The sequence below is a fragment of the Heterodontus francisci genome, chromosome 29, assembly GCF_036365525.1.
Source record: "Heterodontus francisci isolate sHetFra1 chromosome 29, sHetFra1.hap1, whole genome shotgun sequence".
Taxonomy (NCBI): Eukaryota; Metazoa; Chordata; class Chondrichthyes; order Heterodontiformes; family Heterodontidae; genus Heterodontus; species Heterodontus francisci.
In genome coordinates this window covers 23236662-23260635 of record NC_090399.1, presented here as the reverse complement: position 1 = coordinate 23260635, position 23974 = coordinate 23236662, and the positions used below count along the sequence as shown (strand labels likewise).

The following is a 23974-nucleotide window of genomic DNA, read 5'->3' as shown; positions in this document are numbered from 1 at the left end:
AACGCGACAGGCCAAGTGACCTCCTTCTGTGCTGGAATGATTCTATGGTTCAAGTCAACAACTGTGGAGGGAGAAACAGAGTTAACATTTCACGTCAATGACCTTCCGTCAGAGCTAGAAAATGTTGCAGGTGCAAAAGGGTTTTAAGCAAGAACAGATGCTTTGCACCATCATCCCTTTTGTCATTTAATCTCTCCTGCCTTCCACCCTATCAGAGACCTTCCCTTTCTTGTCTCCCACACCCCACCCCTTTCCCTGCCCCAATACTTGCTTAAAACCTGTTACATCTGTAACATTTAGCAGTTACGAGGAAAAGTCATCGACCTGAAATGTTTTCTCTCTCTCTCTCCACAGATGCTGCCTGACCTGCTGAGTATGTGCAGCATTTTCTGTTCATATTTCAGTTTGCCAACTTCCTCAGTATGCTGCCTTTGTATTTGGATAAAAAGGAGGTTGGAGGAAGCATAAATACCAGCATAGACCAGTTGGGTCAAATGGCCGGTTTCTGTGCTGTAAATACTATATAATCCTGTGCAATTAAAATGTTGACTTTACAGCAGGGAAACCATGACCTTTTTGAAATTTTAATGCCTGCACTACCCTCGTGATAAGGGGCAGTGGAAAATCATGTGAGAAATGGAAATTATGCTGAACATTTATAAAGCACTGGTTTGGCCTCAACTGGAGTATTGTGTCCAGTTCTGAGTACCACACTTTAGAAAGGATGTGAAGGCTTTAGAGAGGGTGTCCAGACAAGATTTATGAGAATGATTCCAGGGATGAGGAACTTCAGTTAGTGGATAGATTGGAGAAGCTGGGGCTGTTCTTCTGGGAGAACAGAAGGTTGAGAGGAAATTTGATCAAGGTGTTCAAAATCATGAGGGATCTGGACAGAGTAAGCAGACAGAATCTGCTTCCATTGACGGAAGTGTCGAGAACCAGAGGCGATTGGCAAAAGAACCAAAGGCGACATGAGGAAAAATATTTTTACACAGAGAGTGCTTAGGAGCTGGAATGCACTGCCTGTGAGTGTGGTGGAGGCAGAGTCAACTGTGGCTTTCAAAAGGGAATTAGATAAGCACCTGAAGAGAAAATGTTTGCAGGTATAAAGGGAAATGGGTGCAGAAGTGGGTCTAGCTGATTATGCTCTTCCAGAGATCCAGCACAGACTCGATGGGCCGAATAACCTCCCTCTGTGCTGTAACTGTTCTGTGGTTCCTTGAGACATCAGCAGCTTTTCTAAGGCTATACGCATGCCAGCCTTTAAGTGGGCCGTAACTTAACAGAGAAGGAAAAAGAGGCGGGGCTAATTAGGCCCCACCACAAAATCTGTTCCCGCCCATCATTGTGCCAAGGAGCCCAAGGGAATGCAACGCCATCATTTTCTCTCAATTTCCATGTGCATTTGTAAATCTCGCTGCGGATGTTGTTCATGTAGCACTGCTGCACAGAAGCTTTCCTCACCATTAAACTAGAATCATAGAACCTTACAGCTCGGAGGAGGCTATTCAGCCCATCACGCCTGTGCTGGCTCTTTGAAAGAGGCGTACGATTAGCCACAGTTCCCTGCTCTTTTTCTATAGCCCTCATTTCTTTTTCTTTTCAAGTATCTATCAATATCCATTTGAAAGTTTCTACTGAATCAGCTTCAGGCAGTACATTCCAACTCGCTGTGTGTAAAAAATGCCTCGTCATTTCCCCTCTGGTTCTTTTGCCAGTTATCTTAAATCAGTGTGCTGTGCTTACCGACCTTTTGCCAGTGGAAACAGTTTCTCCTTATTTAGCTGTTGAATCTGCTTCCATCATTGTTTCAGGCAGTGAATTCCAGATCACAACAATTCGTCTAGACAAGAAGGGAGCCGCTTCTGTCACAATCGTACAAATGTTCACCGGGCCTGGTATTTTCTTTACTGCAGGTACAAGGGGAGCAGCTGATGGAGAAAATCAGAGAAGAATTTGAGAAGATGCACACGTTCCTGACTGAACAAGAAGAGGCCATGAGACATCAACTGAGAGAAGAAGAAGAAAATATATTAAAGAGATTGGAGAAGAACATCAAAGCAATTATGGAGGAAATGTCGGCTACTGAGGGAATAATTTCAGAGATACAGACACGACTAAAGTTGACAGAGGCTGCAGACATACTCAAGGTAGTAACTAATATGGAATTAAAAAAAGTTTGCCCGATTTGGGAATTACACCTGTTTTGACATTAATTTCTGTGTTTTTTTTTTCCCTCTCTGTTTAGGGAGTTAAAGACTTTCTCACCAGGTGTGTCTCATCTCATTGTATGTACCTGTCCTATGCCTTTGTCGTTGCTGCTGCTCACACACATAATCTCTTTTCCCAGCTGTGATTTCGGACCCCAGATGCCAGAGGAAGTTGATGTCAAAGTGTTTGGTGAGCCCTTCCAGTTTTTCAAAGTGTGGAAGCGGATGAGGAGAATAATCGAACCAGGTAAGAATCAGAGTGCACCTCTCCTTGCATTCCCCCACCCCCCCACACCCCTCTATCCCCACCACCTTGACTCAGTCACTAGGAGGGGTGGGCTTAAATATTCAAACTTTCTTTCAATGCAGCAGAAATGATAACCGAGCGGTTTCTATAATGGTCAGCCAATCCACAATGCCAGTTTATGCCCCGGATGTCAAGTTGAAAATCTACTCTATGTACTTTCCCTTGTATCGTAACTGTTTTTCCATTCTGTAGCAATAGCATTCACTTGGTGTAGTAATAAATATCTAAAATAGGATTTACTCTACTCAGTGAATGTTCTCGGGTCTGCATTATCTACAGACCCTATTGACATGAAGACAAGATGTCTGAATCAGGCCAGAATGGAAAACAAAATCAATGGTTTAGAGCAGTAATACATATTTCTTGTCTTTATGGGTTGCACTGATGTCTACGTTAGAAGCTTGGGGAAGTCTACATAACGTTTAAGTCCCATTCATTTTCCTGCATCTCAAGTTGCTGAGACTGGCAGATTTTTGTGCACAGATTTAGGATTTATCCTACCAATGAGGCACTAGCACCTAGAATAGCCCATTTCAAAATGACAAGGCCCACAAATTTTAAAAGGACAAGCCAGAAAATGTAACAACTCTTAGTGGAAAGACAGCACCACCAACAGTGCAGCACACTCTCAGTACTGCACTGGGAGTATCAGCCTAGACTTTGTGCACAAATCTCTAGAGTGGGACCTGCACCAATGACTTTCCGACTCAGAGACGAGAATGCTACCAACTGAGCCAGAGCTGACACCTAACAGCCAGCACGTGCTGCAGGTGGGAGAGGTTCCATGTGGACATTCAGCCCCTCTTTGTAGGGAAGAGGTACAACCTTCTTACACAGAGGTGACAGCACTACCGACTGAACTGCGGCTGAGAACTGGAAGATACGCCTTGCTATTTAGTTTTAATGTGAATGAATTATCACAAGTGAGAACGAATGGCCTTTTGCCTCTCACCATACAGGCCTGGTGCCACCTTGAATATCCTTCGAAGATAGTGTGGTAAATTTGCGGCTGAATTTGCCTCAGGTATTACTGCGTTCACGAATGGGTGAAGTTGCCAATGAGATTTTTTAGCTCCTTGGTTGCACACATGGAATAAGTGACATGTTTTCAGACTCCCCATCGGCTGTTGTGTAGATCAAAATGAAACTGTTGCCTCTTCAGTCCCATTCAACCATTAGAAAGTGCGTCAACACCGTCTAGAAAGTGCCTGAATACAGCAGGTTGGGCTCAGGGTAGGGGGAAAACGGAGATTCTACATGTTCTGATCAATGAGGATTTGAACTGAAGCGAGATCTTTATTTGAAATAAATCGATACAAACCTGTGCTGAGTAAATAGGGCTGAGGGAATAGTGAGGGTTGAAAGGTGAGGAAAGCGGTGATGGCCCATCACTACCTGCACACATCTCGCGATTCAGTCCTGATATTCTGATGGTAACAGCTTCCCGTTTATATTTTGTTTCAGTCCCACAGAATCTCACCCTGGACCCAGTGACGGCAAACAAACAACTGATCTTGACCCAGGATCTGATGAGTGTGAAGCACAGTAATGAAGAGCAAGATGAGGAGCAAGATCTTCCTGATCCACCAGAAAGATTTGATGAATACTTATATGTTTTGAGCTCACAGAGTTTTACATCAGGGATACACTACTGGGAGGTGGATCTTGGAAACAAGGTCCAGTGGGTTATAGGTGTTTGTGGAGAGTCCGTCAGGAGGAAAGGAGACATCCTAACTGCACCTTCAGAAGGATACTGGGTCATGGCTTTGTTTAATGAGAATGATTATAGAGCATCAACCTTGATAAATACCAGCATTCCTGTTGAAGTGAAGCCTTGGAAGCTGGGGGTTTATCTGGACTATGAGGGAGGACAGGTTTCATTTTACAATGCAGATCACATGTCCCACCTGTACACTTTCACTGACACATTCACTGAGAAACTCTATCCCATCTTTAGTCCGTGTAATAACCTAACTGGCAAAAACGATGAACCACTCACACTGCTCACTGGTTAACACAGTATCTGTTTTTCTATCTTATATACAGTACGGGGGTCACTGGGGGTGGGGGGTAAAATTGGGCATGGTGGGGATTTAAAATAGACGGAATTGCATCAGTATCCTGTTCTATGCTCCATTTGATATTTGGTCTCATTGACTTCAATAGCACTGAATATCAAATGTGTTGTACAGCTGGCAACAAATGTGATTCTGCCTGGTTTACATCCCTGCCCAGGTCCAATTTCACCCCCGTCTTTCTTTCTCGCTGTGTCTCTCTATCTGCATATCTACCTGTCTATATCTAGTTATCTGTCTGTCCACCTGCCTATTTGTGATGTCTGCACTTTCTGACATCATTCCCTTGTTATCTGTAATAGTAATTCTGCTACAGCAGATGCTCACATACTAATAGTTGCAGCTGCCTATCACATTGGTGGGGGTGTGGGCTAGAGAGAACCCCACTTCCAAGAGGCAATGTACCTTGTTACAACTATCGCTTCCCTTTTTGGTGTTTTGAAGAATTTTATGGTACTCACTATTATATGAAGGTAGACATGTTGCAGTTATAAGGGGTTAAGAGGGTTAAGGTGTGAGGATAGGTTGCGTAAAGCTTGTCTTGTATTCCTCGTGTATAGAGGGTGATCTAATCAACGTGGTTAAAATGATGAAAGAGAAACTTTTTTTTTCTGGTGGGAGAATCAACAAAGGGATATAATCTTATATTGGGGGCCAATTGCAATGGTCAAGACTGATATAGATTTTTGTTGGCTAGCAATATTAAGGGATATGGAGCAAAGGCAGGTCAATGGAGTCAAGGTATGCATTGGCCATGATCTGATTGAATGGTGTAACAGGCATGAGGGGCTGAATGGCCTCCTCCTGGTCCTGCGTCACTGTGAGCTCAGACTCTGAACCCAGGGCAGTGCTGCAGCAGTGCCTCAGCCAGAGAGGGTGCAGCACTGAGAGGAGGGACTAGCGAGGTCCTAGGTCAATCCCTGAGCTGATCTCAGCTATGCTGGTGGCGCCAAAGGAGCTACATTTGGTTTCACTACCGCTGGGTAAATCAGCCAGAGGTCCCACCCCTGATCGCTATCACCAAATCTTTATTGAAAATTCCACATGGATGGCAGGTGAGGGCAGCTAGCCCATTGCTTACTCGTACTCACACTCTAGGCACTTGTGGCTAAAGCACTGGAAGGCAATGCAAAGCACCGCGCACCAGCCAAAGGAGCACTTCAGAACAGGATTAGTCGACTTATTAAAAAAATCACACATATAAAAGAAAAAGCAGAGAACGAACTCAGATTTATACAGCACCTTTCACAATATTAGTATGTCCCAAAGCATCTTCAAAGAGTAGTCACTATAATGTGATAAATCCGACAGGCAATCTGCAACAGCAAGATCCGCAAACAGCAATAATATTGTATAATATAAAAACAGCAGCACAGACCAGTTGAGCTGAATGGCCTGTTTCTGTGCTGTAGATTCTATATCATTCTATGTAAATAGATATTGTAATCTCAAATATTGTGTATCACCTTTGCTAATCTGGAGAAACCATTAATAAAGATGGACTTGATTGCTATATCATTTTCATAATTCAGGGGCACTGTCAATTAGCCGGAATCCATTTACCCAGTCCTGATGTTGATATGAAAATTAGTGAGTCTGCCTGCATCGCTCCCAGCATTTAGATTTAGCAGCGTGGAACTCCTGAACAATCTCATTGTATGAAGTTATTTATTGCAGTTATAGATAGGCCAGCAGAATGGGCAGACAAGTGGCAGATGGAATTTTACTGCAGACAAGAGTGAGGTGATGCATTTTGGCAGAAGGGATAGGGTGAGGCAATATACACTTAATGACACAGTTCTAAAGGGTGTACAGGAACAAACGGACCTGGGGGTGCACGTGCATCAATCTTTGAAGGTGGCAGGATATATTGAGAGAGTGGTCAGTAAAGCGTATGGGATCTTGGACTTCATAAACAGAGGTATTGAATACAAAAGCTGGGAAGTTATGCTGAACCTTTATAACAGAGAAGAGAAGGCTTAGAGGTGATTTGATAGAGATATTCAAAATCATGACAGGTCTGGACAGGGTAGATAGGGAGAAACTGTTCCCACTCATGAAAGGTCGAGAATGAGAGGGCACAGATTTAAAGTAATGGGTAAGAGAAGCAAAAGTGACATGAAGCAAAATGTTTTCGTGCAGTGAGTGGTTAAGGTCTGGAATGCGCTGCCTGAGAGTGTGGTGGAGGCAGGTTCAATTGAAGCATTCAACAGGGAATTAGACTGTTATATGAAAAGGAAGAATGTGCAGGGTTATGGGCAGAAGGCGGGGAAATGGTAGTAAATGAATTTCTCTTTCGGAGAGCCGGTGCGGACACGATGGGTTGAATAGCCTCCTTCTGTACTGTAAATATTCAGTGCTTCTGTGATAAAGTGCTAGTTAGTTCCCAACTAGAGTACTGCGTCCAGTTCTGGTCACCACACTTTAGGAAGGATGTGAGTGTCCTTCAGACGTTGCAGAGGAGATTTTTCCAGAATGGTCCCAGGAATGGGGAATTTTAGTTACAAGGTTAGATTGGAAAATCTGGGGTTGTTCTCCCTGGAGCAAAGCAGATTGAGGGGAGATTTGATCGAGGTGTACAAGATTCTGACAGGCTTAGTTAGATAAGCTTAGCAATAAATCAACCCATTAACTAATCATACAAGGACTAGGGGACATAGATAGAAGCTTTTGAGCAAGAGCTGCAGGAACGTGAGGAAGAACTTTTTTTATGCAGTGAGTGGTAACGACCTGGAACTTGCTGCCCACGAGGGTGGTGGAAGCAGAAACAATCAATGACTTCAAAATGAAACTGGATGGGCACTTGAAAGAAATAAACCTGCAGGGCTATGGGAATCGAGTGAGAGAGTGGGACTGCCTGGATTGCTCCGCAGAGAGCTAGCATAGATTCAATGGGCTGAATGGCCTCCTTCTATGCTGTAAATGACTCTATGACTTTACATATGTTACCTTGCTCCAGGACACACACCCCCTGCATTAGTCCTGAATTTCCCTCCTTATTGGCTGCCTTTGTAACAAAACTAAAATTGACTCAGAAACATGAACACCCCACCCCTCCTCCGAGATTACACCTCGACATAGTTTCAAATTTGACCATGAAATTCAGAGGGATGAGGAAGATGGAGTCTTGGCATTAGGTGTGCTCATCAGCCCGAGACTTTCCTTCTATTCACATTAATGAGAAGGAAAATCACAAGCAGTCAAATACAGAATGCTGGAGACTATACTACATTCTGTCACTGTTGCCAGTTCTCAAAAACCATTTAAGAGTGTATAAACCCCGTTCCCTACAGTTTTTCATCCCATTTTATCCTTTTAGAGGTTTCCTGATTATACAAAAATGATGAGCAGGAAAAGAACACCTGGTCCATCAAGACTGCCTCACTCACACATGGTGGCTGGAGCATCACTGGATACTTCCCACAGCCCCCTCCAGCTATATAATCTCCTGGCAGGGGCAAAACACCAGAGAAAAAACCCAGGGGCTAACAGGGAGGAAATAAAACTCTGGAGAAATGTCCTCCAACCCCTCCCAGGCAATCACATGCAGCAAGCATTCTCTATAAAGACACTTACCTTGTATATGATACAATCTCTGGTCAAGTCAAGAACTAGTCCACATCCCTCTTTAAGACAGTCAGTACTCACCACACCAGCTGGTAATGTATTCCAGAGGCTCACATCTCTGCGAAAGGAAGAACCTATCCTATCTCTTTACTGGCTGGCACTACTGTAGGGGGGAACCAGAAAAGGATTGAAATAAAAGCAAAATATTGCAGGTGCTGGAAATCTGAAATAAAAGAAAGAAATGCTGGAAATACTCAGCAGGTCTGGCAGCATAAAGGATTGATCCCAATAGGGTGACATTCCTATTTTCCATTGGTCTGCCCAACAGTTCAATCGCACCCCACTCTGTGGGCTCGTTTTAAGAGCGAGGAGCTGCAGTCCCAGTATTGGCCAATGCTGGCGGTGGCGCTGCTGGGACGGAGAGCCTCCCATCTACTGATTGGCTGGCAGCCCTTGGAGGCGGGATTTCCTGCCTCAGCGGGGCGGAAGTCCCGCCCGAGGCCAGTGAGCCGCCCAGGCCGCGCAGTGGCTTTCTCGGCCCGGCGGAGGCGGGTTTGCCACCCGACTTTCGGGGCGGTGGGCGGGGCCTCCGCCGCGTCATAAAATCCCGCCGCCCCCGGAAGTGCCGATCGAGCGTGAGCATGGCTTCCAGCCGGCAGTGGGAGAGTTGGACCGAGGAGGCGAGTTGTTCCATTTGCCTCGATTTTTTCACCGATCCGGTGATACTGGAGTGCGGGCACAACTTCTGCCGCTCCTGCATCACACGGTGCTGGCGGAGGAAGGGAAAGAGCAGCTTCTCCTGCCCGGAATGCCGACTGGAGTTTGCAGACAGAAACCTCCGGCTCAATCGCGCCTTGGGCAACCTGGCTGAGAAGGCGCGGCAATTCAAGCTGCAGCCGCAAGACCTGCAAAGCAAACCCCAGTGTGAGGAGCACCAGGAGGAACTGAAGCTGTTCTGTGAAACTGACCAGAAACTGATCTGCCTGATCTGCAGAGATGCGCGGGAACACAAATCTCACGACTTCATGCCCATTAAAGAAGCTGTTGAAATCTACAAGGTAAAAGGGGAACATGTTTTCCCATCACTTGGGCCATTTTTATATGGTGATCAAGAATATGGACCTGGCCATCTGGTTGAGGGGAGGAGCACAGATGCATTTCAGGGCAAGCTAGATAACAAGACTGGGTGTCCAGACTTGCTGAGCGTCCCACAGAAGCTGTTCTGCCTCTTCTGGAGAGAGCAGAAGGTCCCAAAGAACCTAATTAATTGTCATCAAGATATATTTTAAAAAAAGAAGATAACAGAGATATTGAACTGCAGTAACTCGGAAATGTGGGGAGCAAAATCAAGACCTATACTATAGCATTTGTTGACCAAAGCTTATCTTTGCCTCTCCAGTTCTCATTCTCTCCCTCTGGCTCTCGTTCGTGTTCTCTGCATATCCATCTCTTGGACTCCCTCTCCCTTTCGATCGTGACCTCCTACTCTCTTTCTCTGTCTTTCAGATGAGACGTTAAACCGAGGCCCCATCTGCTTTCTCGGGCGCATGTCAAAGATCCGATGGCACCGTTTCAAACATGGGAGGGCAGGGCAGGGGAGTTCACCTGGCCAATATTTATCCTTTAATCAATTTCACCAAGAACAGATTATCTGAATGTGGGAGCTTGCTGTGCGGAAATTGGCTGCTGTGTTTCCTACTTTACACAGAAAAAGAGACATGAGGAACGACAGTGACATGCAGCAAGTGGTTAGGATCTGGAATGCACTGCCTGAGAGCGTGGTGGAGGCAGCTTCAATCAAGGCATTCAAGAGGGAATTAGACTGCTATCGGAAAAGGGAGGATGTGCAGGGCTATGTGGAGAAGGCGGGAAATGGTGGGAATTGCACATTCAGAGAGATGGTGCGGACTCGATGGGCCGAATGGCCTCCTCCTGTGATGTAACGGTTTCTATGACTACACTTCAAAAGTACTTTGTTATTTGTAAAGTGCTTTGGGATGTCCTGACGTCATGAAAGGCACTACATAGAGGGAAGTCTTTTAACCACAGAATGGAGAAACAAATCGAAGGATGTGTTGATCAGGTTAGAGGAAGAGAGGATGCAGAAGGCTGGTGTGGAGCCGAAACACCAGCGTAGGCCACTTGGGTTGAAAGGTTTGTTTCTGTGCTGTAAATTCTGTTTTATTTTTACAAGCACAATACCAGAACTAAGGGAAAGACAGAAGAAGCTGGTGCTCTTTTCTATTGAAAAGAGATGACCTGGTAGAGGCCTTTAAGAATATAAAGAGGTTTGATTGGATATTCATAGGGGAGATGATTCCACTTCGTGTAGATTCCAAAACTAGAGGTCATAAATATGATAGTCACTAATAAATCCAATAAAGCATTCAGGAACTTCTTTGCCAAGAAAGTGGTTAAAATGCCAGTCTCGTGACTGCAATGAGTGGTTGAGGTGAATAGCATTAGATGCATTTAAGGGGAAATGAGATAAGCACAAAAGGGAGAAAGGAAAAGAAGGTTATGCTGATAACATGAGATGAGGTAGTGTGGGTGGAGGCTTGTGTGGAGCATAAACACAGGCACAGGGCAGCTGGGCTGAATGGCCTGTTTGTGAGCTGCAAATTCTATGTGACTTTTATTCTGTAATTTTTCTCTCCCAATCCCAGCACCAGCTGAAATCTTCCCTAGATTCTCTCACTGAGAAGAAAACAACTGCTCGTAAAATGGAACTGAACCAAAAGCAGAAGATCGCACAAGTCCGGGTAAAAAAAAAAATCTCCCTGTGCAAAGTTTCTTCGATCTGGACTCGTCTTGTCCCGTTTTTGCAGTTTCACGTTTTGTTTTGTAGGCACAGTCATGCAGTCTGCAGTCCTACATCAGATCTGAGTTCACTAAAATGCACCAGCTTCTCACTGAGAAAGAGCAGCGTTTAATCTGTGATCTCCAAGAACAAGAGGAAAGGATTCTAGAAAGAATGGAGGAAAACCTTCAGGGAATTGAAGATAATTTAAATTGGATGGAGGAAAAGCTCTCAAAGCTGCGAAAACAGATAGAGCAAAAAGATGCTCTGATATTTCTGAAGGTGAGAATTCTGTTGTGGTTTAGATCAATGATGCTTCACACGGTCACAAAATAACAGGAGTATTTTGAATTAAGTGCAGAATTTCTTGAAAAATTTGATACTGATTTCATCTAGTTGATCGATTTAACCGTTCCCTGGGCAAATCTGTCAGGCTCCCAAACTGTCCTGACAATCCCGGTATGACTGTAACCATCCTAGAATAAGATCCCGCGATCTTCCATGCAGTCCGCAAGTGTGACCCTGAGCTTTTGATCTCTTGCCATTTTAATTCTCCACCCCACTCCAACCTCCCTGTCCTCGGCCTCCTACAGGGTTCCTGTGAAACTCATTACAAGCTCGAGAAACAGCATTCAGAATGTTTTGATTCGGCACTTTGCAATCTTGCAGATTGAAAGTTTGAGTTCAAGAACTTTAGATCATAACCACCACACTCGGGTAGCAGGTGCTCGTACTGGTTCTACTGTAATACTTTGCCTTGCACTACCATCTGTTATATCCTTTAATCACTCCTGCCTTCTACTGTATCATAGAACTTCCCTTTTGTTCTTTCCTCCCCCTCCCCACACTTTCTCCGCACTTGCTTATAAACTGTTAAATCTCTGCCTTCTTCCACTTCTGACGAAAGGTCATGGATCTTTGAAACTCTGTTTCTGTCTCCATGGACACTGCCTAACCTGATGAATGTTTCCAGCATTTTGTCTTTACACTTTATATTTCCTAATTCCACAGTATTTTGCTTTTATGTTGTGCTGTGGTCCTGATACTTTACTTGAAATTATATCTGTGTTCCCTACGTGTTAAATATTGCCCTGGAATTCACATTGCAATTCAGGCTCTCTCGCTCTCCTCCTTCAAGACATTTTTAAAAACTTATCTCTTTGAACCAAGCTTTTGGTCACATCTTAATATTTGCTTATGTGACTCCATGTAAAATCTTGTTTCATAATGCTCCTGTGAAATTCCTTACGTCCTTTTGCTACGTTAAAGGCATTATGTAAATGCAAGCTGCTGTGAGTGTGTGCGTGCGGAGAAATGTGAAGTGATTCATTTTGGGAGGAAGAACACGGAGAGACAATATAGAATAAAGGGTACAATTCTAAAGGGGGTGCAGAAGCAGAGGGACCTAGGTGCATCTGTGCATAAGTCATTGATGGTGGCAGGACAGGCTGAGAGCGCGGTTAATAAAGCGTACAGTATCCTGGACTTTATTAATAGGGGCATAGAGTACAAGAGCGAGGGGGTTATAGTGAACTTGTATAAGACACTAGTTCAGCTTCAGCCCAGTTCTGGATGCCGTGCTTTAGGCAGCAATGTGAAAGAGTTAGAGAGGGTGCAGAATAGATTTACAAGAATGGTACCATGGGTGAGGAACTTCAGTTACGAAGGTAGGTTGGACAAGTTAGGATTGTATTCCTTGGAGAAGAAAAGGCTGAGAGGTGATTTGATAGAAGTATTCAAAATCATGAGGGGTCTGGACAGAGTAGATAGAGAGAATCTTTTCCCACTCGTGAAAGGATTGAGAACGAGAGGGCACAGATTGAAAGTACTTGGTAAAAGAAGCAAAAGTGACCTGAGGAAAAGTTTTTCTCGCAGCGAGTGGTTAAGGTCTGGAATGCGCTGCCTGAGAACGTGGTGCAGGCAAGTTCAATTGAAGTATTCAAAAGGGAATTAGACAGTTATATAAAAAGGAAGAATGTGCAGGGTTATGGGGAGAAGGTGGTGAAATGCTCATTCGGCGAGCCGGTGCAGACATGATGGGCAGAATGGTCTCCTTCTGAGCTGTAACAATTCTGTACGTGTGTGTATGCACGTATATAATACGTTGGATGTGAAAGTCACTGGTGCCGATAATTACTGGGACAGGGTTCGGAAGAAGTGGCAGGGGGTGGGGTGGTTGGTGGAGGAAAAGTTTTGAACTCCGTGGTGTGTGTGTTTTTTTTTTTTTAACATTCCCCACCTGGAAACTATCCTGACTGCTGGGCGGGGACGTTCTCCAGTCAAAGCCGCAGCCGAGGATCAGGAATGTTTGTTTTGGGGGACACTGGTGGATGTAGGGTATCGGAGGTGTTCTTGGAGGTGGGGGGATGTTTACAGATCAACTTGCTGGCCCTGGAGGAAACACTCCCTGCTCCTCCTGACCCAGAAGCAATGCTGTAAAGACACTGATAGATCCAGCACTTCTCGCTGCCTTTTATTTGCTGGGTTTCCTGAGACCTGTGAAACCAGACCAACGTGGGTTTAAAATAGAACACTTAAAATCAAAGCATATATCCTAGAATCCTAGAAAGTTTAAGACACAGAAAGAGGCCACTTGGCCCATCGTGTCTGTGTCGGCTGAAAAACGATCCCCCTATTCTAATCCCACCTTCCAGCATTTGGTCCGTAGCCCTGCAGATTACTGTACTTGAGGTGCACATCCAGACTCCTTTTGAATGAGTTGAGGGTTTCTGCCTCAACTACCCTTTCAGGCAGTGAGTCCCAGTCCCCCACCACCCTCTCGGTGAAAAGGTTTTTCCTCATCTCCCCTCTAATGTTTCTACCAATCATCTTAAATCTATGCCCCCTCATCCTGCCCTCTTGGCTAAGGTGAATAGACCCTTCACTGCCTCTCTATCCAGGCCCTTCAAAATTTTGCACATTTCAATCAAATCTCCCTTCTCTGTTCCAAGGAGAACAACCCCAGCCTATGCAACCTTTCCTCATCGCCGCATTTTTCCAGTCCTAGCAACATCCTCAAATCTCCTCTGTACCCTCTCTAGTGCAATTACATCCTTTCTGTAATGAGGTGACCAGAACTGTACACAGTACTTCAGTTGTGGCCTAACCAATGAGTTATACAGTTCCAGCATAACCTAAAATAAAAGCAAAATACTGCGGATGCTGGAAATCTGAAATAAAAACAAGAAATGCTGGAATCACTCAGCAGGTCTGGCAGCATCTGTGGAAAGAGAAGCAGAGTTAACGTTTCGGGTCAGTGACCCTTCTTTGGAACTGACAAATATTAGAAAAGTCACAGATTATAAGTAAGTGAGGTGGGGGTGGGGCAAGAGATAACAAAGGAGAAGGTGTAGATTGGACCAGGCCACATAGCTGACCAAAAGGTCACGGAGCAAAGGCAAACAATATGTTAATGGTGTGTTGAAAGACAAAGCATTAGTACAGATTAGGTGTAAATACACTGAATATTGAACAGCAGCAAGTGCAAACCTGAAAAAAAAACAGTGGGTAAGCAAACTGAACAAACTAAGATGAAATGAAATAAATGCAAAAAAAAAAATTGTAAAAAAGAATGTAAAAACAAGGAAGAAAAAATAACTAAAAATGAAAGTAAAATGGGGGGCTGTCATGCTCTGAAATTATTGAACTCAATGTTCAGTCCGGCAGGCTGTAGTGTGCCTAATCGGTAGATGAGATGTTGTTCCTCGAGCTTGCGTTGATGTTTACTGGAACACTGCAGCAATCCCAGGACAGAGATGTGAGCATGAGTGCAGGGGGGAGTGTTGAAATGGCAAGCAACTGGAAGCTCAGGGTCCTGCTTGCAGACTGAGTGGAGATGTTCCACAAAGCGGTCACCCAGTCTGCGCTTGGTCCAGCATAACCTCCCTGCTCTTGTATTCTATACCTTGTCTAATAAAGGAAAAGATTCCATGTGCCTTCTTAACCACCTTAACGATCTGTCCTGCTACCTTCAGGGTTTTGTGGACATTCACTCCAAGGTCCCTCACTTCCTCTGCACTTCTCCGTATTTTCCCATTAATCGTGTATTCCTTTGCCTTGTTTGACCTCCCCAAACGCATCACCTCACACTTCTCCAGGTCGAATTCCATTTGCCACTTTTCTGCCCATCTGACCAGACCATCAATATCTTCCTGCAGCCTATTAGCTATCCTCCTCGCGATCTACCACACGGCCAATCTTTGTGTCGTCTGCAAACTTCTTGATCATGCCTCCTACATTTACGTCCAAATCGTTAATATATGCCACAAAAAACAGGGGACCCAGTACTGAGCCCTGCAGAACGCCACTGGAAACAGCGCTTTAGTGGCTAAAACAATTAAGCCGTCAACAATTACCCTTTGTTTCCGACCACTGAGCCAATTTTGTATGCACATTGCTGCATTTCCCTGGATCCCCTGGGATTTTATTTTTTTAACCAGTCTGCCATGTGGAACCCTGTCTAAAGTCGTGCTAAAATCCATGTGGACCACATCAACTGCACTACCCTCCTCCATCTTCCTTGTTATTTCTTCAAAAAATTCGATCAAGTTGGCCAAACAAGATCTTCCCTTAACAAATCCATGCTGACTATCCTTGATTAATCTGTGCCTTTTAAGTGACAGTTTTCTGTAGTATTGAGTTCTCGGTGTCAGACATAAACTTTCCTTTTCTGCCTTGTTTTACCCTGTAGGCTCCTTGACATCCATGGGGTTCTAGATTTGGTCATCTCACCCTTTTTCTTTGTGGGAACGTGTTTGCTCTGAACCCCTTGAATCTCCACTTTGAATGTCTCCCACTGTTCTAACACTGATTTACCTTCAAGTATCTGTTTCCAGTCCACTTTTGCTAAATCACTCCTCAGTTTAGTAAAATTGGCCTTGTCCCAATTGAGAACTCTAACTCCTATCCTTTTCCATAATTGTTAAAACTGACTGAATTATGATCACTACAACCAAAATGCTCTCCCACTGCCACTCCTTCCACCTGCCCATCTTCATTTCTTAAAACTGTGCCCTCTCTTGTTGGACTTGCTATGTACTGGCCAAAAATGTTCTCCGGAATGCACCTCAAAAATTCTGCTCTCTCAGTTCCTTTCACACTAAAACTTTCCCAGTTAATATTGGGGTAGTTAAAATCCCCTCCTGTTACTGTCCTATTGTTCTTGCACTTCTGAGATGTGCCTACATATCTACTCTTCTATCTCCCTCTGACCTTTTGGGGGTCTATAGTACACTCCCAGCAGTATGATTACCCCTTTTTTGTTCCTTAGTTCAATCCATGTGGCGTCTTTGATTAAACCTTCCAACATATCATCCCTCCTCACAGCTATAATAATTTGCTTGACCAAAATTGCCACTCCCCCTCCTTTCTTATCCCCCTCCCTACCGTGTCTGAAAACCCTGTAACCAGGAACATGAAGCTGCCATTCCTGTTCCTCCTTCAGCCGTGTTTCTGGAATAGCTATGTTATCATACTGCCACATGTCTATCTGTGTCCTCAGCTCATCTGCTTTATTTGCTATACTCCTTGCTTTGAAATAGATACCCTTGAGCACTGCCAAACTCTTTTTATTTTCTAAACTTTGTTTCCTCTGTCTTCCAGAGTCATCCATTAATTTTCTGCCTTCCATTTTCATTTTTCATTCGGCCCCAACTGAGTCTACCCTCAGGTCCCCATCCCCCTGCCAAACTAGTTTAAACCCTCCCCAACAGCATGAGCAACATGTCCTGCAAGGAATTCAGTCCCGGCTCTGTTCAGGTGCAACCCGTCCGGCCTGTACAGGTCTCATCTCCCCCAGGGCCGGTCCCAGGCATCTCAAGCCCTCCCTCCTGCACCATCTTTCCAGCCACACATTCATCTGTCTTATCCTTCTATTTCTATACTCACTTGAGTGTGGCACTGAGATTAATCCGGCGATTACAACTTTTGAGCTCCTCACTAATTTCTTACCTACCTTCCTAAATTCTGACTGCAGGACCACATCCCTCTTTCTACCTATGTCATTGGTTCCGATGTGGACCACGACTGCTGGCTATTCAACATCCCCCTACAGGATTCTCTGCAGCTGCTCAGTGGCATCCTTGACCCTGGCACCAGCGAGGCAACACACCATCCTGGATTCATGTCTGTGGCCACAGAAACACCTATTTGTTCCCCTGACTATTGAATCACCCATCACTATGGCTCTTCCAGTCTTCCCTGTACCCCGCTGTGTGCAGCTGAACAACCCGTGGTGCCAAGGACTTGGCTCTGGCTGCATTCCCCAGGTGAGCATCATTTTCCTCAGTATTCAGAACTGAAAACCTGTTGGAGAGTGAGATGCACTCAGGGGTCTCCTGCAGTAGCTGCCTGATACCTTTTGACCGCCTGGTGGTCACCCATTCCCTCTCTCCCTGCATACTCTTTAGCGGTGGGGTGACCACATCTATAAACATGTGATCCATGTAGCTTTCATCATCATGAATGCGCAGCAGTGTCGCCAGCTGCTGCTCAAGTTCCGAAACCCAGAGCTGGAGCTGCTGCAATTGACGACACTTGCTGTGCAAATGGTTCTCCAGGTTACGGGAAGCATCCTGGAGCTTCCACGCAGCACAGGAGGTGCACTCTTGAGGTTGAAGCACCCCTGCCATTCCTTTATTTATTAGTTGAACATTTGCTACTGCTAAGAAAAAAAGAAACCTTACCAATACTACAACACCTTAGAATTATTAATAAAACCTTACTAGTACTGATAAGGTAAAGGTTTGGGTGACCTGCCTGTCTGCTGGGAGCAGATTGGTTACCTGTTTCTGTTAAAACACAAAGCGAGCGGGTTCTCATTCAGATTTTTAACTTTTCAACCTCCCACCTGACCGAAACAGTCCCGTTTCTGGGGGTTAAAATTACCCCCTCTGTGTCTGAGAGTGGGAATTGTGCTGAGTCCCAGAACCTGCCAACAGAAATCCGATTTCCTATCTGTATGACCCCAGCATTGAGACGTGGGAATACCAGCAACTTGTAACAATGTATTTCTGCTGTCTGGATATTGATGGTCAGTCCCTGTTAACTCAGATTTGTATTCTATTTATTTCAGGAGAAAACGCACCACAAGAGGAGGTAATGATAAGCTGTTAGTTAAACTTTGTACAGTTTAGTAAAATATCTGAGCAAAGTGTTTGTTATGGTCCATTTATAACATCAACTGTTTCATAATTACAGGACTGATGAGGATTATGATGACCTGTCATTGGCAGATGATGAGCTGTCGATCGGAAAGATCAACGGCCTTTTACAGTACTTGGTGTGGAGAGAATTGATAGACGTCATTAATCCCGGTAAAACTCGTATTTCTTTTCCTAATATATAGCATTTTTCTATATATAGAAAGTTAAATCATATTGAAGAGGGATATCTTTAAACACAAAGTGGCTACAAAAAATACAGTTCAAAATCTGTCTCTCAAAAGTGTTATCCATCTTCTAACCCAGATCTGAGGGCAGTGAGGAGCGTCTTCTGCAGAGATCCACCTGTCCTTTTCTGTAAGAAGAATAAAATAGCTGACATTTAAACAGTGCCTTTCACAACCTCAGAATGTCCCAAAGTGCTTCGCAGCCAACAAAGTACTGTTTTCTTTTCTTTTGATGTGTAGTGACTGTCACAATGTAAGAATCCTGACTGCCAATTTGTGTACAGGAAGATCCCACCAAAGCAAGCTGATACTGACCAGATGATCTGTGTTGTAATGTTGCTGGTTGAGGGGTAAATATTGGCCAGGACACCGGGGAATACTACCTTGCTCCTCTTCAAGATAGTGCCAAGGGATCTTTAACACTCACCTGAGAGACCAAGGCAGTGCCTCGATTCAGTGTCTCATCCAAATGGGTGGCACCTCTGACAGTGCAGCACTCCCTCAGTACTACACTGAGGCATGTCGGCCAGGATTTTGTGCTCTGGGCCCTGGAGTGGGACTTGAATCCACAACCATCTGACTCTGAGTGTTTGACCCACTGAGCCAAAATGGGCACAGTAGACCAGTTATTGTTTTGCCTGATTCTGTGTTGGAGGCTGTTGAGATTTAGGGTTATCATTTTGAGATGGGCAAGGCCTCCAGTCTCTGGCCTTGCTGCGTCCTAAGGCTGAGTCTGGCTTCCCCTGCACCCTCCCCACCTCCCCATTAATATCTGGGCCTTTGTATATTTCTGAAGGTTGCTGCGATACCCTACAGGCACTGGAAATCCCAGGGAACCGTGACCACAGAGATCACTCCAGCAGGTCAGGATTGCAGTGGCCACCAGAGACTGGCGAAAGGCAAAACAAAAGCAATACTCTGAGCACGTCCCTGCTCTTTACTGGTTTGGGAAGCCAGACAGTCCAAGGATTGTAAAACGGCCGTGGCTGCACCCCAGGGTGGAAACAGGTTTCAACAATTGAAACAGGAACCCTTTCAAAATATCCGGGATTCCTCTGAGCAGACGCTTTAAAAATGAATTTTTTTTTTTAGCACAGGCTGGAGCACTTTTCTTGAAGAAAGAGGAAGCTGAGTAGTGACCTAATAGAGTGAGGTGTCTGATAGGGCAGACATGAGGAAAATCGGGGGAATTTTTACTGCTCACAGGCTGGGGGGGGGGGGGGGCGGTCCGGTAGTGAGTAGTAAGCACTCCAGCTCCTGCTGACTGACTGGCAGTGCTGTGAAGGCTGAGGCTATCATCGGCTCACTGCAGGTCTGGGAAAGTAGGCCGGGCTGCAGTCAAGCCAGCAAAACTGGTTAAATCTGAGGCTCCAGGACTCATTACTGTATTTAAAATGCTAACCCGACACCTGAGAGCGGCTATGCTGTCCGTCCCGGGCCCACTTTATTGAGTCAGCTTCCCAACACGCTTGGAATTTTTGCCATTTAACCCCCATCCCACTGCCCCCCCCACCCCCCACCACCTGCAACCCATCCCATTGACACTCCCATGTTAATATCCACCCCCCCCAGTTTTCCCACTTGTGGGGTAGCCCAACACTAGAGCCCATCAATGTAAGATAGTTACAAATAAGTTCACTAAAGTCAGGAGAAAGATCTTTAGCGATGGAGTGATGAGAATGTGGAACTCGCTAACACAAGGAGGAATTGAGGACAATAATATCGATGCATTTAATGGGAAGCTAGATAATCACATGAGGCCATTAAGAATTAAAGGAAATGCTGATGGGGCTAGAAGCTGAGGTTGGGAAGAGGCCCATCTTGGAGCATAAACACCAATATGGACAAGTCGGGCTGAATGGCCTGTTTCCGTGCTGTAAATTCAATGTAATAATTTGCAGCAAGAATGTGAACCACTGACTGTGTGCTGTTTTTAACTTCCCTCCCATCCCCAGCTCCAGCCTTTCTGACTCTGGATCCGAACACAGCCCATCCCCGGCTCATCGTGTCTGAAGACCGGACCAGTGTGAGGCTCGGAGACAAATGGCAGCCGCTCCCTGACACCCCGGAGCGGTTTGATTCCTGGGGCTGCGTCCTGGGATCGGAGGGATTCACGTCAGGGAGACACTACTGGGAGGTGGAGGTGGGAAACAAGACTTTCTGGCGTGTGGGAGTGGCCCGAGAGTTTGCCGACAGGAAAGGGAGAATAAGACTGAGACCGGAGGCTGGATACTGGACTGTGTGGCTGTTGGCCGGAAGTGACTATTTTGCACTCACCTCTCCATCACCAACCCGCCTCGCTGTGAGTGCAAAGCCCCGGAAGCTGGGAGTTTACCTGGACTATGAGGGTGGACAGCTGTCCTTTTACAATGCAGATGACATGTCCCATCTCCACACTTTCACCCACATTTTCACTGAGAGACTGTTGCCAATCTTTCACCCAGGACCACTTGATGGTGGGAAAAACTCAGCCCCGCTGATACTCTGCCGGGTGAAAGGTCACTGACAGGTCCACCCATCAATTCCCCATTACCGACCAGCCAGTCTCAAACTGCTGGGCTTTGACTCAGTCACAAGTGGTCCGGACAGTCCAGATGTGACCTCGGGGTTGCCAACCCTCCAGGATTTCCCTGGAATCTCCAGGAATTCGAGCATAATCTGCAGGACACAGCTGGGAGAAAGTCAAGGCCATCAAAGAAAAATTATATTTGACTGACAGCCAAGAATGATCCAGTCGGGTAATGAAGAGCTCATTCACTTTCTGATTGGCTGCGCACCATGAGGATGGACATGTTGGCTGACCAATGGCAGGACTGTGGGGGGCGGGGTGCTTGGAAGCTGAAGGTCATGTGATAAAACCTCCAGGGATATGTCGAAGCAGAATTGGCAATGCTAATGCCACCAGAGGTCAGGGTGGGTATAACCCAGTGAGAAACTTTTTACATTCTCAAACTCATGGCAGATACTCCAGAGGCTCCTGCAAAATGCAGTCTCAAAACAAAAGAGCAACATGAGAATCATCCCGGCCGAGCTACAAAAGGCATTAAAACACGGGCAGGAATACACCAAAGGGAACTTCAATTGGGAAGTTAAAGGTAAAGCGAGGGCAGGGGTGAGAAACCATGTGAAGGAGAATGCCAGTGGGGAGTACATGGCAAAGGAAAACCCTCCTAGAAGCAGCAAATTAACTCATACCAGAGGGAAGTATCAAGTATAAGTAGGGTTATAGGGAGAAGGCAGGGGAATGGGACTGAGGGAATTGGTCTTTCAGAGGGCCAGTGCAGACACGATGGGCCGAATGGCCTCCTTCTGCGCTGTAAGAATTCTGTGATTCTGTAAAACAAAACACTTGGAAATACAAATTAAAAGTGAGCACCAGTCGGAATTCAAATCTAGAGGGAAACACGCCTACAGCCCGAGGGGTTTTACATGGGTTCCAGACCCTCGGTGTACTATGGTCGGAGAATCTTACACAGTGGTCTTTCCCCATTGAGCCTTTGCGGCAGCTGCCCCAAGCTTTAGTGCATCCCTCAGCACGTAGTCCTGGACCTTGGAAGGTGCCAGTCTGCAACATTTGGTCGTCGACAGCTCTTTGGTGTGCGTCCCTGGGAACAGCCTATGGAGCACAGACTCCTGTGTTACTGGGATGAACCTCGACAAAAACCACTGCATCTTTTTCTACACATGCTTTGCAAAGGCACATTCCAGAAGGAGGTAGGCGGCTGAGAGAAGTGTGATTAATATAAGGACTGTGAGTTGTGTTTTTTGAGGGATGTTGATAAATGAAAGAGTCCCAGTTACAACAGAGGGCGGAGAGATGTGAAAACTGCATAACTAGTAACTGTACAGAAAAGGGGTTAGAAAGCAAGGAAAAGGAATTTGCAATCTGCAATATAAAAGTAAAATACTGTGGATGCTGGAAATTTGGAATAAAAACAGAAAATGCTGGAAATACTCAGCCGGTTCTGGCAGCATCTGTGGACAGAGAAACAGAGTTAACGTTTCAGGTCTGTGCGTTCCATATCAGAATAATTCACAACATAAACAATGGTCTCCTTATTTCCACTCTGTTTCTTTTGCGAATAATCTTAAATCTTTGTCCTCTGGCTACCAATCCTCATGGTGGGTGCAGTTCCTTCTTACTTTCTCTATCAAAATCCCTAATAATTTTCAAGACCTCCATTGAATCTCCCCTTAACCTTCTCTTGCTGTAAACATAGAAAGATAGAAAATAGGAGCAGGAATAGGCCATTCGGCCCTTCGAGCCTGCTCTGCCATTCATTATGATCATGGCTGATCATCCATCTCCATAACCTGTTCTCGCTTTCTCCCCATATCCTTTGATCCCTTTCACCCCAAGAGCTATATTTAACTCCTTCTTGAAAACATACAATGTTTTGGCCTCAACTGCTTTCTGTGGTAGCAAACTCCACAGGCTCACCACTCTCTGGGTGAAGTAATTTCTCCTCATCTCAGTCCTGAAAGGTTTACCCTGTATCCTTAGACTATGACCCCTGGTTCTGGATTCCCCCACCATCGGGAACATCCTTCCTGCATCTACCCTGTCAAGTCCTGTTCGAATTTTATATGTTTCTATGAGATCCCCCCTCACGCTTCTGAACTCCAGCGAATATAATCCTAACCGACCCAATCTCTCCTCATACGTCAGTCCCACCATCCCAGGAATCAGTCTGGTAAACCTTCATTGCACTCCCTCTATAGCAAGAACATCCTTCCTCAGATAAGGAGACCAAAACTGCAAACAATATTCTAGGTGTGGCCTCACCAAGGCCCTGTATAATTGCAGAAAGCCATCCCTGCTCCTGTACTCGAATCCTCTCGCTATGAAGGCCAACATACCATTTGCCTTTTTTACCGCCTGTTGCACCTGCATGCTTACCTTCAGCGACTGGTGTAGAAGAACACCCAGGTCTCGTTGCATATTCCCAAAGGGCGGCACAGTGGCGCAGTGGTTAGCACCGCAGCCTCACAGCTCCAGGGACCCGGGTTCAATTCTGGGTACTGCCTGTGTGGAGTTTGCAAGTTCTCCCTGTGTCTGCTTGGGTTTCCTCCGGGTGCTCCGGTTTCCTCCCACATGCCAAAGACTTGCAGGTTGATAGGTAAATTGGCCATTATAAATTGCCCCTAGTATAGGTAGGTGGCAGGGAAATATAGGGACAGATGGGGATGTGGTAGGAATATGGAATTAATATAGGATGGTTGATAGTCGGCACAGACTTGGTGGGCCGAAGGGCCTGTTTCAGTGCTGTATCTCTAAAATAAAAATAAAAAAAAAAAAATCTCTCTGTTTATAGCCATTCAGATAATCTGCCTTCCTGTTTTTGCTACCAAAGTGGATAACCTCACATTTATTCACATTATACTGCAACTGCCATGCATTTGCCCACTCACTCAACATGTCCAAATCACCCTGAAGCCTCTCTGTATCCTCCTCACAACTCACCCTCCCACCCAGTTTTGTCATCTGCGAATTTGGAGATATTATATTTAGTTCCCTCATTTAAATCATTAATTAATGTTGTTAATAGTTAGGGTCCCCGCACCGATCCCTGCAGTACCCCACTAGTCACTGCCCACCATTGAGAAAAAGACCCGTTTATTCCTACT

At 45.4% G+C, this 23974-nt stretch overlaps 2 protein-coding genes across 9 annotated transcripts in view; both read left to right on the top strand.

Moving 5' to 3' along the window:
• Window positions 1–6105, top strand: part of LOC137346194 (E3 ubiquitin-protein ligase TRIM39-like) — a 38036-nt gene extending 31931 nt beyond the window's left edge. For all 8 annotated transcript variants that reach the window (XM_068009594.1, XM_068009593.1, XM_068009592.1 and 5 more), the window contains 4 exons: window positions 1917–2150; window positions 2249–2271; window positions 2351–2457; window positions 3982–6105. In XM_068009594.1, coding sequence (XP_067865695.1) covers window positions 1917–2150; window positions 2249–2271; window positions 2351–2457; window positions 3982–4532 — 915 coding nt within the window. In that variant the 3' untranslated portion in view covers window positions 4533–6105. The remainder of the gene's footprint in view (window positions 1–1916; window positions 2151–2248; window positions 2272–2350; window positions 2458–3981) is intronic.
• A 2547-nt stretch (window positions 6106–8652) lies between these two features.
• On the top strand, window positions 8653–23764 carry LOC137346192 (zinc-binding protein A33-like). The gene is made up of 6 exons (XM_068009584.1): window positions 8653–9217; window positions 10826–10921; window positions 11008–11241; window positions 18032–18054; window positions 18157–18272; window positions 20302–23764. The coding sequence occupies exons 1-6, from the start codon at window positions 8801–8803 to the stop codon at window positions 20850–20852; spliced, it is 1437 nt and encodes a 478-aa protein (XP_067865685.1). The 5' UTR covers window positions 8653–8800; the 3' UTR covers window positions 20853–23764.
• Window positions 23765–23974: the final 210 nt, after the last annotated feature.